Below are 16,756 nucleotides of genomic sequence, written 5' to 3'. Positions count from 1 at the left end.
AGAAGTTCTCTCAGGGCGGCCTGAACGTAGCTCGAGGGGCAGAAAGTCTTCAAAGCACCTCCTGCTTCACCTCCTGCTGCTGCTGGTTGAGCTTATTGCCAGAGGCTGTTAAGACGAGGCGTATTAGCATTTTTACGCAGCTCAGATCGTCTCTCATCTGGATTTTGGCAGCTGGGTAGACAGAGAACAATGCTCAGAGGCATTTTAATCTGAAAATCAATCTGCAACTAGAAGAATTTGCCCTTTGAACAAAGGCAAAAAATCTGTCTATGATCAGCACACAGTCAGGTTTATTTGGAAAAGAGGAAAAAAGCAGAATTTTAAACAGATTATAAACATGTTATAACATAGGTTACTTTAAATTTCTAGTCAGTACAACCATGTTTCCTGTTAAATTTCAACTGTATTTAAATATATTAATAATAAGTAAAAACAACCTCAATTAACATGCATTCAAATATTTAATTAGTAATTAATACGTTTAATTCGTGTGTTATTAATTTTCAGTTTCTGCCTTTTCAATAAACAAAAAGAAAACTCGTAGTTCAACGTCAGTGGGAAATCAATAATAAAGCAGTAGAGGCGTCTGACCGGCAGGTGGCAGTGTGACCTTTATCCATCAGTTGAACGAACTCGGTTCAGGAAGTGAAACAACAACAGACTCGCGTCTGCTGCGATGGAAGAAGCAGAGTTTGATGATATTTTAGATGACTGGTTCATCGAGTCCCTGAAACGTGAGGAAACTTTTATACACTTTATTCTGACGGTGAAGTTTATGCTAGCCGCTAGCTAGCAGCTGCATTCATTCGGCACCGCTGCTAGTTAGCCTTCCAAAGCGAATTCCGCTTAAAAATGTACAGTTTTAAGTCTGCTACTTACCTGCAGGTGGACTTTTGTTATAAATAAAATCACAAGACATTTTCGATAAAAATCTTAGCTGTTTTTCAATTCGGCTTACAATTCTCACACCAAACAGCCGCTATTTTACTAAAATAACAAGTTTAAGAGGTGATATCCAGTGGAACTCGCAGCATTTTCTCCTCTGATAATCGCTTGATTCCACAACTCAGTACTAATGAAGCCGTATGAATTCTGTTAAAGAAACTTCTCCTCGATGGATTATATTGATGCCGAAAGCAAGAGTACATTTTATCGATTAAATAGATCAAGTCATATTCCATAGTTGAGGTATGTGTGTGTAGCGCTAAAATAGGAAATATTAAATGTATAAAAATTTAAACGGAGGCTGGTCGCAATGTTAAAGACATTAAAAAAAGTAGGAATACTGTAAAAATGTGAACATAAAGGTCACGAATGAGTTTTCTAACACTACCACACATCTATATAAATATTACTAATATGTTATATGAGTTTTATTATGACTGAATTATTAATCATTAACACCTGTGGCTGTCTGGAGGTTAATTTAAAGGCTTCTGTCTGTTTTCCACATGAATCTTTCTACAGCTGAGAAAATGATGAAATTCTATTGATGGTGATGATGAATTCAGACACTAACACCTGTCTGATTGCTCCAGGTACAAAGATCTTCATGTGTATCAGCTGGAACATCCCACACAGGTGATCGAGTGGACGTCAGGGAGGAGTGAGTGAATTTATTTCAGTATAAATCACACCTGGCTGTTCATTAAGCCACACTGCTTTTTGTTTTTATTATTTTACATTATTTTATGTAAAGATGTAGAGAGCACGTTTTCCTACACTGAGCACGAGACACAGTTTGTTCCCACGTTTTAATTCATTCATTCAGATAAATGTACATACAGAGAGCCAGCACAGCACACAGCCTCTCCCAGCATGAAGCACACTGCCACCTGCTTCAGATAGCAGTGTTAAATTGATTATTAGCTACCAAAGCAGCACTAGTTGTTAGTTAGTTTGTGTAATCACATGAATTAAATAAACCTGTATTCACCGTGGTTTGTTGTGTTTTGCAGCCGTGTGCGTCGCAGGATTCAGCCCGTCCAAAAATGAAATCCTGGAGCTTCGTTTGCCTCGGAAACTCTTTGCTGATGAAAACAAGGTGAGAAATAACAGAAGAGAGAGTCTGATTTTTCTAAACAGGTGATTGAAATGTCACTCATAACCTCTGCTGTGATGTGTTCAGGGTCTGTGTGCAGAACGGGACTTTAAAGTCGTCCACGGTGGCTTCACAGACAGACCTGTTCGCTGCCTCAGGCACGTCCCAGGAACAAGGTGAGAGTCTGAAGCAGGTAACAACATCTCAGCTCTTCTTCTCTCTGAGGGAACTTTAATGTCAAAGCTTCCTTCATGCTGTTTGTGATCTGATGTGAGGAGCAGTGACTGTTAAACACAAACAGGAGGTGTAGGTGTGAGGTCTCCTGTTGATCCTTTACCTCAGATCTAATTAACACTCGAGCTGAACAAGAGAGAGGAGGAGGGTTTGATTTTCATTCCATTTAACGTCTCTGTGCTTTGACAGGTGCGCTGTGACCGGCGACGGGCTGAGCTCCAACCTGCAGGTGTGGGACCTCGGAGGAGACGACAGCGGTGAGTTTGATCTGAGGGAATATCACGGCCAAAACGTCCGCTGGAAAATCTGCCAAATAAACAGCCTGTTGTGTGATGTATAAAATATGATCACAACCGAAAGGATAACTCTGATATTTCTGAACAAAACGGAGACAAAAATCTTTGGAATCAGTGCAGTAATGATGAAGAACAGTGTGCCAGTCAATCCCCACCAGACTCCATTGACAAAAACAGGAATTTTACTCTCACAGAACACAGGAGCTGCTGGAAAACCACTGCCTCCATCCATAGTGGACTTTGTGTTACTGTGTGACTTTCAGTAATAGAAGAAGTATTTATAGAAGTACATGAGACTATTTACATGAGTAAAAGTACCACATGTTAACCAGCAGACAAACAGACGGAGGCAGCTGGGCTTGGTTAAATCGCTGTTTTTGTCAATGGAGTCTGGTTGAGATAAAAAGTGTTATGCCTCAGTCTGTTTGGACACAAGCTCAGACTTTACCAGACTTTCTTTTCGTTGTGTTACTAATGTGTGTGTGTGTGTCGTCGTCCACTGTCAGATGTGATCAGACGAACAGGAAGCATCGAGGGGAGGAGGAGGAGGACGGGTGTTTCAGAGGGAGGCAGCAGCATCGCAGCTCGACCCTCGTCACCGCCACAGATTCTTCATGGAGCTCAGATCAGCGACGTCCAGCTGACTGAGCTGAGCTCCGGACAGACGCTGTATCAGCTCGGTATCTGCTGCTGTTCTTTGTCTGATCGTTAGAAAATGAATATTGTTTAGTTTTTGGACTTTTTTTGAACAAAGAAAGACTTTTGAAGACATGAACGTATCAATGGTCAGCTGTTGGTTTGAACCACATTTTTCACATCATCTATAAACTCGGTCAGACGAAGCTCCCTCTGTCTTCTTGTTTTGGTTCAGTTAAATCATCGTCTCCTGTCGTTTCTCTGTGTCTCTGTCGTTTTGTCTCATCAGAGTCGGACTCAGCAGATCCTCTCAGCTCCCTACACTTTCTGAGCGACGCCGTTTTCCTCGCCGGCTGCTCCAACGGGAACATTTACGTCGCCGACACTCGGACGTCAGCCGCTCCTCAGCTTTCACCACCTCCTCCTCCTCCTGTGTCTTCAGGTGAGTCTGTCCTCTGGTGGACAGACGCCTCTGCAGGTCCAGACCCGTCCGGCTGCCGGGTTGTCAGACTTTCCTCCTCCGGACAGGCGCTGGTTTCAGACCTGAGGAACCTGGGAGGAGCCGTGAGCCGGGCTCAGCTGGACGTTCAGACGCTTCGCTGCGGTCCGGATGACGTCAGGGTGTCGTGGGCTCCGGCGTTGGACGACTGCATCGCAGTGTCAGGTCGGTTAGTTCCCAAAGCTACAACTGACAAGATGAGGACTGCTTCTAAAAGTTCCCACTCTCCTCTGGCAGGTTTCAGCGGAGCGGTTCAGATCTACGACGCCTCAGTCTGGACGTCGGAGCTGCAGGAAGCTCGGCCGCTGTTCGAGCATCGAGGTCACGCGGTTTCACCCGAACAGTCCGACGACGGCGTCCCTCCGATCCTCGTCACCTCCCACGTCTGGCATCCTGAGCGGCCGCGGACGCTGCTGTCTGCGGCCTCGGACGGCTCCGTCCACGTCTGGGACTGGGTCGACCAATCAGCTGCCGACAAGAGATGAAACTAAAGAAACAATTTAGAAAACAAACGTCTCGTTTAAATACTGATCTAATCAGGCGGCTGCTTCTATATCACAGCACATGTTTGTATTGTCAGACAAGGAAGCAGGAAGCTGTGAGACTAAACATCCTTCTCTTTCCTCCTCATAAAATCCTTCCTACTTTTTTCATCCATAATTGGGTCACTTCACATTTTCCTGCACTGACTGACAGACGAGTTCAGCTCAGTTCAGACGGATATCTCCAACCAGAACTCTCTGCATGGGTAGATAACACGCGGCGGGGTAAGTGATCTGATGTGGAAATCGGGTGACCCTTTAAAAACCCAGATCCCTGATAAACATCTGTCTCTCAGCCTGGCACATCTGTGGCACAGCGGTGCAGCAGTAACAGACTCTGTGATTTGAAATAAACGAAGTGAGTGAAGTGTGACCCCCGGTTCTCTGCACACATGAGGACTCTGCACTCTCACTCAGAGTTTTTAGTTTCAGGTCAGTGGAGGGTTTTTTTTGAGGGGGGGGGGGGGGTAATTATGACTGTCATGTTTCCGTTTTACAGAAATAAAACTTTCAAACGTCTGATCGTCTGAAATGACTTTAAAACTTTATTCAGGTCTAACGCTCTGAATTCACTCAAAGAAAACCACGTTAGCCAAAGAATCCTTAACATAAAGACTGGTTCATAAGTTAAGATCTGCAGCCTTTTACCAGTTCATCAAATATATTCAACTCAGCTGTATTTATTTTGTGTTTTCTAAACCTGTACATACTGTTTATTCACCCAAAGACGTGTTATGATAAAAATTCTCAGGCTAAACACGTGAAATCAAATGAAAATAATGTATAAAATAATGAAAATATCTAAGGTTACTGTGTATAGAGGATGAGTCACACATTAAAAACCTGCGAAGCGACATTTTCAGAGTGAAAATATTTGTTTCTTTCCGTTTTATTGAGAAACATCTTAAGATAAAGGTCTCATTATGGCAAAAGTAGCAATGACGTTATATCACCACTAGGAGGCAGCACCGCACTGAGCCGTGCCTTGTCTTCCGGAAATGAGGACCTAGCCAATCAGCGGGGTCTGCCCACGTCGACTGGCGTGTGTCGTCATTGGCCTTGAACTACGACGAGGAGGACAGCGGAATGGCGGCGGAGCGAAGTCGGAAAAACGAGTGAAAACACAGAGTAAAACAAACGTTTCAGTCGCTTTGGTTTGTTAGCACCGCGACGGACTTTATAACCGGAGAAGTCTGGACGTTAAAAGACGCTTTGGAGCTGTTTCCGTTGAACGCGAGTGAGGCTGAACGCTGAGCACACCTGCGGTTCGAAGGTAAGCTAACGAGCTAACTAATTAGCGGCTACAGTTAGCATTATCAGGAGTGCCTAGGATTAGCATCGGCAGCTAGCGTTAGCTGTAGCATCAGTGCTGAGAATTTGCAGTAGCGGCGGAAATTAGCATTAGCCTCGTTTTTAACGGCATCCTTCCCTCGTATTTACATCTTGGGTCGTTTTTATTGTGTGTGTTTATATTTCTGTAACTGAACTGCCGCTGTGTGAGCTGTAGGCCCCTGAAGCGGGCGGATGCTAACACAGTTAGCCTCTCTTGGCCTGATTACAGCGCATTGTAAGTCCGTTTGTGGCGGGTTAGCATCTCAGGTTTTTGTCTCTCTTACATGGTTGTGGTGATTTTGTCCCCTTGTGGTCTTTATGCACCTTTCTACGTTCTGTGTTTGCGTTTCTGTGGAGGGTTAGCATCATTTTAAAGCTCTACCTGGCTGTAATATTTCTGTTTATGATCAGCTTCTTGTCTCTTGTTGATGCTGAGTTCAGACAAGTTAAATACATTAGACGAACAACTGATAACGCAGAGTCTGTGCGGTTGTTTTGCATCGTGTCTCTTCGTAGTTCTGTGTCCGTCTCTAGTGGTGTTATGTTACTTTGTGGCCTTGTTGTTGTCATAGTTTAACATCTCTGATCATTGTGAGTCTCAGGTTTTCGTGTTTCTGTGTGTTTTTGTGTCCGTCCCTGGTCAGATGTTTTGTCTCTTTTGGGGATAATATTGCAGGTGTATCGGTCCATAGCCCCTCATTGACCTGATGTTGTGCACATTAGTTATTAGTAATTTGTTTGTGGTGACTTGACACTTTGTTAAGCTCAGTTTTGTGTTAAATTCAGGCTTGAAAACTAGATTTGAACGCTGCCCCTTCACTATGACATTACCTCTAGGAATCATTTAATTAAAACTGAATTTAAATGGTTGAATTTTATCTTTGTAATGGTTTATTTTCTCTTGTAAGTCAATTAAGTCTTATTTCAGTGAATTTAGTCTCTTCGTAACTCAGCGTGTGATTGTCAAAGTTTTATTGTCTAGCTTCTCTGCACTGCTGAAGCTTGATGAAAAGTTTGTATTATCATTTTATTGGTTGAGTTTTTCAGGTGTTGTATTTGTGTTTTCCAGGTTTCCTTGTTTCCTTGTTGAGCTGCTGCAGCCTGGACACAAACACCAGCTCTCACCTCACAGGTATGTGTCCTAAACATTTACCCAGTCTGAAAAACAGTTTAGCAGCTGCAAGTAGAAAATACTTCGCATTTTAGTCTAAAACCAAGGTTTGTAAGTGAAATTGTAATTATTGTTTTTTTTTAATTCTACTCTATGTGTAACTGGAGGAATTAAAATAATCATTCAAGTAGGTTTAAAACAATTATTAAACATTTTAATGATCCTCACAAACATTTACCTTTTTAATACAGCTTCTGATAGTTTGGACTTCAATACCCACAATCCTTCTGTGCTTTTACTTTGATGGTTTAAACAGTTGCTCATGTTTGTTGTTTGTGATTTTCTCCACAGGACGTGAAGCAGGAAACACTGGAGCTCAGAGTCGGAGACATGAAGATAAACAGGTCAGTGTTGGTTTGTTTTCAGTCTGACTCTGTCATTATCTCTGCTGCTGTTTGACCCTTTATAACCTGTTGTCTGGAGCAAACATCAACCAATTAATCAGATTTCATTACTATTAACTAGTATGTTTCCTCAGCATAAAACAAGTAAATGTAAAACCTTTTAACATTTGTATCTGTAAAAAACTAAACCTTAATGTATCCTTAAAACCTTTTTAATGCTTATAGATGTTAAAAGACGCTTTGGAGCTGTTTCCGTTGAACGCGAGTGAGGCTGAACGCTGAGCACACCTGCGGTTCGAAGGTAAGCTAACGAGCTAACTAATTAGCGGCTACAGTTAGCATTATCAGGAGTGCCTAGGATTAGCATCGGCAGCTAGCGTTAGCTGTAGCATCAGTGCTGAGAATTTGCAGTAGCGGCGGAAATTAGCATTAGCCTCGTTTTTAACGGCATCCTTCCCTCGTATTTACATCTTGGGTCGTTTTTATTGTGTGTGTTTATATTTCTGTAACTGAACTGCCGCTGTGTGAGCTGTAGGCCCCTGAAGCGGGCGGATGCTAACACAGTTAGCCTCTCTTGGCCTGATTACAGCGCATTGTAAGTCCGTTTGTGGCGGGTTAGCATCTCAGGTTTTTGTCTCTCTTACATGGTTGTGGTGATTTTGTCCCCTTGTGGTCTTTATGCACCTTTCTACGTTCTGTGTTTGCGTTTCTGTGGAGGGTTAGCATCATTTTAAAGCTCTACCTGGCTGTAATATCTCTGTTTATGATCAGCTTCTTGTCTCTTGTTGATGCTGAGTTCAGACAAGTTAAATACATTAGACGAACAACTGATAACGCAGAGTCTGTGCGGTTGTTTTGCATCGTGTCTCTTCGTAGTTCTGTGTCCGTCTCTAGTGGTGTTATGTTACTTTGTGGCCTTGTTGTTGTCATAGTTTAACATCTCTGATCATTTTGAGTCTCAGGTTTTCGTGTTTCTGTGTGTTTTTGTGTCCGTCCCTGGTCAGATGTTTTGTCTCTTTTGGGGATAATATTGCAGGTGTATCGGTCCATAGCCCCTCATTGACCTGATGTTGTGCACATTAGTTATTAGTAATTTGTTTGTGGTAACTTGACACTTTGTTAAGCTCAGTTTTGTGTTAAATTCAGGCTTGAAAACTAGATTTGAACGCTGCCCCTTCACTATGACATTACCTCTAGGAATCATTTAATTAAAACTGAATTTAAATGGTTGAATTTTATCTTTGTAATGGTTTATTTTCTCTTGTAAGTCAATTAAGTCTTATTTCAGTGAATTTAGTCTCTTCGTAACTCAGCGTGTGATTGTCAAAGTTTTATTGTCTAGCTTCTCTGCACTGCTGAAGCTTGATGAAAAGTTTGTATTATCATTTTATTGGTTGAGTTTTTCAGGTGTTGTGTTTGTGTTTTCCAGGTTTCCTTGTTTCCTTGTTGAGCTGCTGCAGCCTGGACACAAACACCAGCTCTCACCTCACAGGTATGTGTCCTAAACATTTACCCAGTCTGAAAAACAGTTTAGCAGCTGCAAGTAGAAAATACTTCGCATTTTAGTCTAAAACCAAGGTTTGTAAGTGAAATTGTAATTATTGTTTTTTTAAAAATTCTACTCTATGTGTAACTGGAGGAATTAAAATAATCATTCAAGTAGGTTTAAAACAATTATTAAACATTTTAATGATCCTTACAAACATTTACCTTTTAATACAGCTTCTGATAGTTTGGACTTCAATACCCACAATCCTTCTGTGCTTTTACTTTGATGGTTTAAACAGTTGCTCATGTTTGTTGTTTGTGATTTTCTCCACAGGACGTGAAGCAGGAAACACTGGAGCTCAGAGTCGGAGACATGAAGATAAACAGGTCAGTGTTGGTTTGTTTTCAGTCTGACTCTGTCATTATCTCTGCTGCTGTTTGACCCTTTATAACCTGTTGTCTGGAGCAAACATCAACCAATTAATCAGATTTCATTACTATTAACTAGTATGTTTCCTCAGCATAAAACAAGTAAATGTAAAACCTTTTAACATTTGTATCTGTAAAAAACTAAACCTTAATGTATCCTTAAAACCTTTTTAATGCTTATAGATGTTAAAAGGCGCTTTGGAGCTGTTTCCGTTGAACGCGAGTGAGGCTGAACGCTGAGCACACCTGCGGTTCGAAGGTAAGCTAACGAGCTAACTAATTAGCGGCTACAGTTAGCATTATCAGGAGTGCCTAGGATTAGCATCGGCAGCTAGCGTTAGCTGTAGCATCAGTGCTGAGAATTTGCAGTAGCGGCGGAAATTAGCATTAGCCTCGTTTTTAACGGCATCCTTCCCTCGTATTTACATCTTGGGTCGTTTTTATTGTGTGTGTTTATATTTCTGTAACTGAACTGCCGCTGTGTGAGCTGTAGGCCCCTGAAGCGGGCGGATGCTAACACAGTTAGCCTCTCTTGGCCTGATTACAGCGCATTGTAAGTCCGTTTGTGGCGGGTTAGCATCTCAGGTTTTTGTCTCTCTTACATGGTTGTGGTGATTTTGTCCCCTTGTGGTCTTTATGCACCTTTCTACGTTCTGTGTTTGCGTTTCTGTGGAGGGTTAGCATCATTTTAAAGCTCTACCTGGCTGTAATATCTCTGTTTATGATCAGCTTCTTGTCTCTTGTTGATGCTGAGTTCAGACAAGTTAAATACATTAGACGAACAACTGATAACGCAGAGTCTGTGCGGTTGTTTTGCATCGTGTCTCTTCGTAGTTCTGTGTCCGTCTCTAGTGGTGTTATGTTACTTTGTGGCCTTGTTGTTGTCATAGTTTAACATCTCTGATCATTTTGAGTCTCAGGTTTTCGTGTTTCTGTGTGTTTTTGTGTCCGTCCCTGGTCAGATGTTTTGTCTCTTTTGGGGATAATATTGCAGGTGTATCGGTCCATAGCCCCTCATTGACCTGATGTTGTGCACATTAGTTATTAGTAATTTGTTTGTGGTAACTTGACACTTTGTTAAGCTCAGTTTTGTGTTAAATTCAGGCTTGAAAACTAGATTTGAACGCTGCCCCTTCACTATGACATTACCTCTAGGAATCATTTAATTAAAACTGAATTTAAATGGTTGAATTTTATCTTTGTAATGGTTTATTTTCTCTTGTAAGTCAATTAAGTCTTATTTCAGTGAATTTAGTCTCTTCGTAACTCAGCGTGTGATTGTCAAAGTTTTATTGTCTAGCTTCTCTGCACTGCTGAAGCTTGATGAAAAGTTTGTATTATCATTTTATTGGTTGAGTTTTTCAGGTGTTGTGTTTGTGTTTTCCAGGTTTCCTTGTTTCCTTGTTGAGCTGCTGCAGCCTGGACACAAACACCAGCTCTCACCTCACAGGTATGTGTCCTAAACATTTACCCAGTCTGAAAAACAGTTTAGCAGCTGCAAGTAGAAAATACTTCGCATTTTAGTCTAAAACCAAGGTTTGTAAGTGAAATTGTAATTATTGTTTTTTTAAAAATTCTACTCTATGTGTAACTGGAGGAATTAAAATAATCATTCAAGTAGGTTTAAAACAATTATTAAACATTTTAATGATCCTTACAAACATTTACCTTTTAATACAGCTTCTGATAGTTTGGACTTCAATACCCACAATCCTTCTGTGCTTTTACTTTGATGGTTTAAACAGTTGCTCATGTTTGTTGTTTGTGATTTTCTCCACAGGACGTGAAGCAGGAAACACTGGAGCTCAGAGTCGGAGACATGAAGATAAACAGGTCAGTGTTGGTTTGTTTTCAGTCTGACTCTGTCATTATCTCTGCTGCTGTTTGACCCTTTATAACCTGTTGTCTGGAGCAAACATCAACCAATTAATCAGATTTCATTACTATTAACTAGTATGTTTCCTCAGCATAAAACAAGTAAATGTAAAACCTTTTAACATTTGTATCTGTAAAAAACTAAACCTTAATGTATCCTTAAAACCTTTTTAATGCTTATAGATGTTAAAAGGCGCTTTGGAGCTGTTTCCGTTGAACGCGAGTGAGGCTGAACGCTGAGCACACCTGCGGTTCGAAGGTAAGCTAACGAGCTAACTAATTAGCGGCTACAGTTAGCATTATCAGGAGTGCCTAGGATTAGCATCGGCAGCTAGCGTTAGCTGTAGCATCAGTGCTGAGAATTTGCAGTAGCGGCGGAAATTAGCATTAGCCTCGTTTTTAACGGCATCCTTCCCTCGTATTTACATCTTGGGTCGTTTTTATTGTGTGTGTTTATATTTCTGTAACTGAACTGCCGCTGTGTGAGCTGTAGGCCCCTGAAGCGGGCGGATGCTAACACAGTTAGCCTCTCTTGGCCTGATTACAGCGCATTGTAAGTCCGTTTGTGGCGGGTTAGCATCTCAGGTTTTTGTCTCTCTTACATGGTTGTGGTGATTTTGTCCCCTTGTGGTCTTTATGCACCTTTCTACGTTCTGTGTTTGCGTTTCTGTGGAGGGTTAGCATCATTTTAAAGCTCTACCTGGCTGTAATATTTCTGTTTATGATCAGCTTCTTGTCTCTTGTTGATGCTGAGTTCAGACAAGTTAAATACATTAGACGAACAACTGATAACGCAGAGTCTGTGCGGTTGTTTTGCATCGTGTCTCTTCGTAGTTCTGTGTCCGTCTCTAGTGGTGTTATGTTACTTTGTGGCCTTGTTGTTGTCATAGTTTAACATCTCTGATCATTTTGAGTCTCAGGTTTTCGTGTTTCTGTGTGTTTTTGTGTCCGTCCCTGGTCAGATGTTTTGTCTCTTTTGGGGATAATATTGCAGGTGTATCGGTCCATAGCCCCTCATTGACCTGATGTTGTGCACATTAGTTATTAGTAATTTGTTTGTGGTGACTTGACACTTTGTTAAGCTCAGTTTTGTGTTAAATTCAGGCTTGAAAACTAGATTTGAACGCTGCCCCTTCACTATGACATTACCTCTAGGAATCATTTAATTAAAACTGAATTTAAATGGTTGAATTTTATCTTTGTAATGGTTTATTTTCTCTTGTAAGTCAATTAAGTCTTATTTCAGTGAATTTAGTCTCTTCGTAACTCAGCGTGTGATTGTCAAAGTTTTATTGTCTAGCTTCTCTGCACTGCTGAAGCTTGATGAAAAGTTTGTATTATCATTTTATTGGTTGAGTTTTTCAGGTGTTGTGTTTGTGTTTTCCAGGTTTCCTTGTTTCCTTGTTGAGCTGCTGCAGCCTGGACACAAACACCAGCTCTCACCTCACAGGTATGTGTCCTAAACATTTACCCAGTCTGAAAAACAGTTTAGCAGCTGCAAGTAGAAAATACTTTGCATTTTAGTCTAAAACCAAGGTTTGTAAGTGAAATTGTAATTATTGTTTTTTTTAATTCTACTCTATGTGTAACTGGAGGAATTAAAATAATCATTCAAGTAGGTTTAAAACAATTATTAAACATTTTAATGATCCTCACAAACATTTACCTTTTAATTTAATACAGCTTCTGATAGTTTGGACTTCAATACCCACAATCCTTCTGTGCTTTTACTTTGATGGTTTAAACAGTTGCTCATGTTTGTTGTTTGTGATTTTCTCCACAGGACGTGAAGCAGGAAACACTGGAGCTCAGAGTCGGAGACATGAAGATAAACAGGTCAGTGTTGGTTTGTTTTCAGTCTGACTCTGTCATTATCTCTGCTGCTGTTTGACCCTTTATAACCTGTTGTCTGGAGCAAACATCAACCAATTAATCAGATTTCATTACTATTAACTAGTATGTTTCCTCAGCATAAAACAAGTAAATGTAAAACCTTTTAACATTTGTATCTGTAAAAAACTAAACCTTAATGTATCCTTAAAACCTTTTTAATGCTTATAGATGTTAAAAGGCGCTTTGGAGCTGTTTCCGTTGAACGCGAGTGAGGCTGAACGCTGAGCACACCTGCGGTTCGAAGGTAAGCTAACGAGCTAACTAATTAGCGGCTACAGTTAGCATTATCAGGAGTGCCTAGGATTAGCATCGGCAGCTAGCGTTAGCTGTAGCATCAGTGCTGAGAATTTGCAGTAGCGGCGGAAATTAGCATTAGCCTCGTTTTTAACGGCATCCTTCCCTCGTATTTACATCTTGGGTCGTTTTTATTGTGTGTGTTTATATTTCTGTAACTGAACTGCCGCTGTGTGAGCTGTAGGCCCCTGAAGCGGGCGGATGCTAACACAGTTAGCCTCTCTTGGCCTGATTACAGCGCATTGTAAGTCCGTTTGTGGCGGGTTAGCATCTCAGGTTTTTGTCTCTCTTACATGGTTGTGGTGATTTTGTCCCCTTGTGGTCTTTATGCACCTTTCTACGTTCTGTGTTTGCGTTTCTGTGGAGGGTTAGCATCATTTTAAAGCTCTACCTGGCTGTAATATTTCTGTTTATGATCAGCTTCTTGTCTCTTGTTGATGCTGAGTTCAGACAAGTTAAATACATTAGACGAACAACTGATAACGCAGAGTCTGTGCGGTTGTTTTGCATCGTGTCTCTTCGTAGTTCTGTGTCCGTCTCTAGTGGTGTTATGTTACTTTGTGGCCTTGTTGTTGTCATAGTTTAACATCTCTGATCATTTTGAGTCTCAGGTTTTCGTGTTTCTGTGTGTTTTTGTGTCCGTCCCTGGTCAGATGTTTTGTCTCTTTTGGGGATAATATTGCAGGTGTATCGGTCCATAGCCCCTCATTGACCTGATGTTGTGCACATTAGTTATTAGTAATTTGTTTGTGGTGACTTGACACTTTGTTAAGCTCAGTTTTGTGTTAAATTCAGGCTTGAAAACTAGATTTGAACGCTGCCCCTTCACTATGACATTACCTCTAGGAATCATTTAATTAAAACTGAATTTAAATGGTTGAATTTTATCTTTGTAATGGTTTATTTTCTCTTGTAAGTCAATTAAGTCTTATTTCAGTGAATTTAGTCTCTTCGTAACTCAGCGTGTGATTGTCAAAGTTTTATTGTCTAGCTTCTCTGCACTGCTGAAGCTTGATGAAAAGTTTGTATTATCATTTTATTGGTTGAGTTTTTCAGGTGTTGTGTTTGTGTTTTCCAGGTTTCCTTGTTTCCTTGTTGAGCTGCTGCAGCCTGGACACAAACACCAGCTCTCACCTCACAGGTATGTGTCCTAAACATTTACCCAGTCTGAAAAACAGTTTAGCAGCTGCAAGTAGAAAATACTTTGCATTTTAGTCTAAAACCAAGGTTTGTAAGTGAAATTGTAATTATTGTTTTTTTTAATTCTACTCTATGTGTAACTGGAGGAATTAAAATAATCATTCAAGTAGGTTTAAAACAATTATTAAACATTTTAATGATCCTCACAAACATTTACCTTTTAATTTAATACAGCTTCTGATAGTTTGGACTTCAATACCCACAATCCTTCTGTGCTTTTACTTTGATGGTTTAAACAGTTGCTCATGTTTGTTGTTTGTGATTTTCTCCACAGGACGTGAAGCAGGAAACACTGGAGCTCAGAGTCGGAGACATGAAGATAAACAGGTCAGTGTTGGTTTGTTTTCAGTCTGACTCTGTCATTATCTCTGCTGCTGTTTGACCCTTTATAACCTGTTGTCTGGAGCAAACATCAACCAATTAATCAGATTTCATTACTATTAACTAGTATGTTTCCTCAGCATAAAACAAGTAAATGTAAAACCTTTTAACATTTGTATCTGTAAAAAACTAAACCTTAATGTATCCTTAAAACCTTTTTAATGCTTATAGATGTAAAGAACTAGACCTTAACATAGCTGTAAAACCTTTTAGTGTTTGTAGATGTAAAAAAAAAAACTAGACCTTGATGTATCTTTAAAACCTTTTAATGCCTGTAGCTGTAAAACCTTAGTTTTAGAAATCATAATTAAGTGAAAATAGAAGCCGTAAACTCAAAAGTTTAGTAAGAAATTTATTGGTTTTTGTTTCAGACAACATGTAACAAACCACAGCAAAGATAATGACAGACGTTTGACCACTAGGAGGCGCTTTGTTCATTCACAACACAGTGTAATGTAGTCCTCCTTAGAAGTAGCGACATTAGCTTAGCTTGTGTAGATGTGAAGGACTGTGTCACTGGTGACAGCAGTGGTTTTCTGCTCAGAGAGAGAAGGACATGTTTTAACTACATTTGATTCTTAACCTGAAGTTTTTATTGTAAAACTCTAGTTTCTTTGTGTCTTTGACAGTTTGAACTTCAATACCCAGAAAGCCTCAGTGCTTTTACTCCACACTGAGGCTTTCTGGGTATTGAAGTTCAAACTGTCAAAGACACAAAGAAACTAGAGTTTTACAATAAAAACTTCAGGTTAAGAATCAAATGTAGTTAAAACATGTCCTTCTCTCTCGGAGCAGAAAACCACTGCTGTCACCAGTGACACAGTCCTTCACATCTACACAAGCTAAGCTAATGTCGCTAGTTCTAAGGAGGACTACATTACACTGTGTTGTAAATGAACAAAGCGCCTCCTAGTGGTGGGGGAGGGATGGGGAGGTGAGGGGGGGGGCTGGGAGGAGGGAGGGAGAGAGGGAGAGAGAGAGAGGACAAAGTGTCTCTGCCTCCATCAGTCTGTTTATTTATCATCAGCTTTATAAACTCTGCTGTTTTCTTTGATCCACTTCAGGTCCAGATCTTCATCTTCACCTCCTCCTGCTGCTGGAGTCTCCTCCTCCTCCTCTTCTTCTTCTTCCTGTGGAGACACAACACACTGTTAATATCATACACTCTGAATATACCATTATTACTTCCTGTTTAATGTCGTCTCTGTCCTGATACTATGTGTTACAACTAATTCATACTTTTTATTACTAGTTAAACACTAATTACTATTGATTAGAATTAATATTAGACTTAAACAGACTTTAGTCATCCCAAAGGATCAATAAATAAAGTCTGTTTAAGTCTAATATTAATTCTAATCAATAGTAATTAGTGTTTAACTAGTAATAAAAAGTATGAATTAGTTGTAACACAATAGTATCAGGACAGAGACGACATTAAACAGGAAGTAACTACATTAAAGTACTAACTAAATACTAATTACTATTAAATGCTACAGTTAAACTTTACTAATACTAGTAGTGAGTGTTGTTTAAAGGAGGAAATAAAACGTGGTCTTACCTTCACCTTCAGTGGATCTGATGGTTTCTGCGAGTTCACCTGAAAAACAATAAGAGAATAAAAACTGTTAACTTCATCTTTTCTGAACCAACTCTCAGCCAACACCACAGAGTTTACATCTGTTTGATATTTACACAAATTTCAAATAAAGTTTATTGATGTGGTTTCTAAATTACCTGGAGGCCTCCATTGATCTGGATCTGGTCCTGGTCTCTGGTCTCGTGGATGACGTGGTGACCTCTGTCAGAAATAAAACAGAAGAGCATCATTAGACTGTGACCTGTCAGATTTATCTCTGCTGTTTCCTCATGACTCTGAGGATTAAACACTGACCTGTTCATCTCTCTGAGCTCCGCTGAGTCCTGGTTCATGTCTGAGTCCTGTGGAGAAAATCAAACAAACAGCAACTGTTTAAACCATCAGAATAAAAGCAGGTTTCTTTGATCTAAACTATGATTAATGCTCATACTGAGGCTGTTAGTCCACAAATATATTTTATATCTGTTTGTTTTAAACATCAACAAGTTTAATAAAAAGAAA

At 40.2% G+C, this 16,756-nt stretch overlaps 1 protein-coding gene and 1 long non-coding RNA gene across 13 annotated transcripts; both read left to right on the top strand.

Moving 5' to 3' along the window:
- The first annotated feature begins 633 nt into the window (after positions 1-633).
- Positions 634-4,767, top strand: LOC108889326 (WD repeat-containing protein 73). Its single transcript, XM_018685721.2, has 8 exons — positions 634-733; positions 1,537-1,606; positions 1,959-2,044; positions 2,129-2,217; positions 2,465-2,532; positions 3,078-3,251; positions 3,497-3,871; positions 3,944-4,767. Exons 1-8 carry the CDS (start codon positions 677-679, stop codon positions 4,189-4,191), a joined length of 1,167 nt encoding a protein of 388 aa, XP_018541237.1. The 5' UTR covers positions 634-676; the 3' UTR covers positions 4,192-4,767.
- A 631-nt stretch (positions 4,768-5,398) lies between these two features.
- LOC108889327 (uncharacterized) lies at positions 5,399-15,869 on the top strand. 12 transcript variants are annotated; one of them, XR_001961965.2, is made up of 16 exons: positions 5,399-5,521; positions 6,650-6,712; positions 7,043-7,095; positions 7,321-7,396; positions 8,525-8,587; positions 8,918-8,970; positions 9,196-9,271; positions 10,400-10,462; positions 10,793-10,845; positions 11,071-11,146; positions 12,275-12,337; positions 12,671-12,723; positions 12,949-13,024; positions 14,153-14,215; positions 14,549-14,601; positions 15,720-15,869. It is a non-coding gene; the product is annotated as an uncharacterized LOC108889327 (long non-coding RNA). The 12 variants fall into 12 exon arrangements; XR_007809763.1 differs by lacking the exons at positions 6,650-6,712; positions 7,043-7,095; positions 7,321-7,396; XR_007809762.1 differs by lacking the exons at positions 7,043-7,095; positions 7,321-7,396; positions 8,525-8,587.
- Positions 15,870-16,756: the final 887 nt, after the last annotated feature.

Source organism: Lates calcarifer, unplaced genomic scaffold (genome assembly GCF_001640805.2).
Source record: "Lates calcarifer isolate ASB-BC8 unplaced genomic scaffold, TLL_Latcal_v3 _unitig_1524_quiver_2263, whole genome shotgun sequence".
In the NCBI taxonomy this organism is placed as follows: Eukaryota; Metazoa; Chordata; class Actinopteri; family Centropomidae; genus Lates; species Lates calcarifer.
The sequence above is the reverse complement of the archived record's forward strand: the minus strand, read 5'-3'. Positions and strand labels throughout refer to the sequence as shown.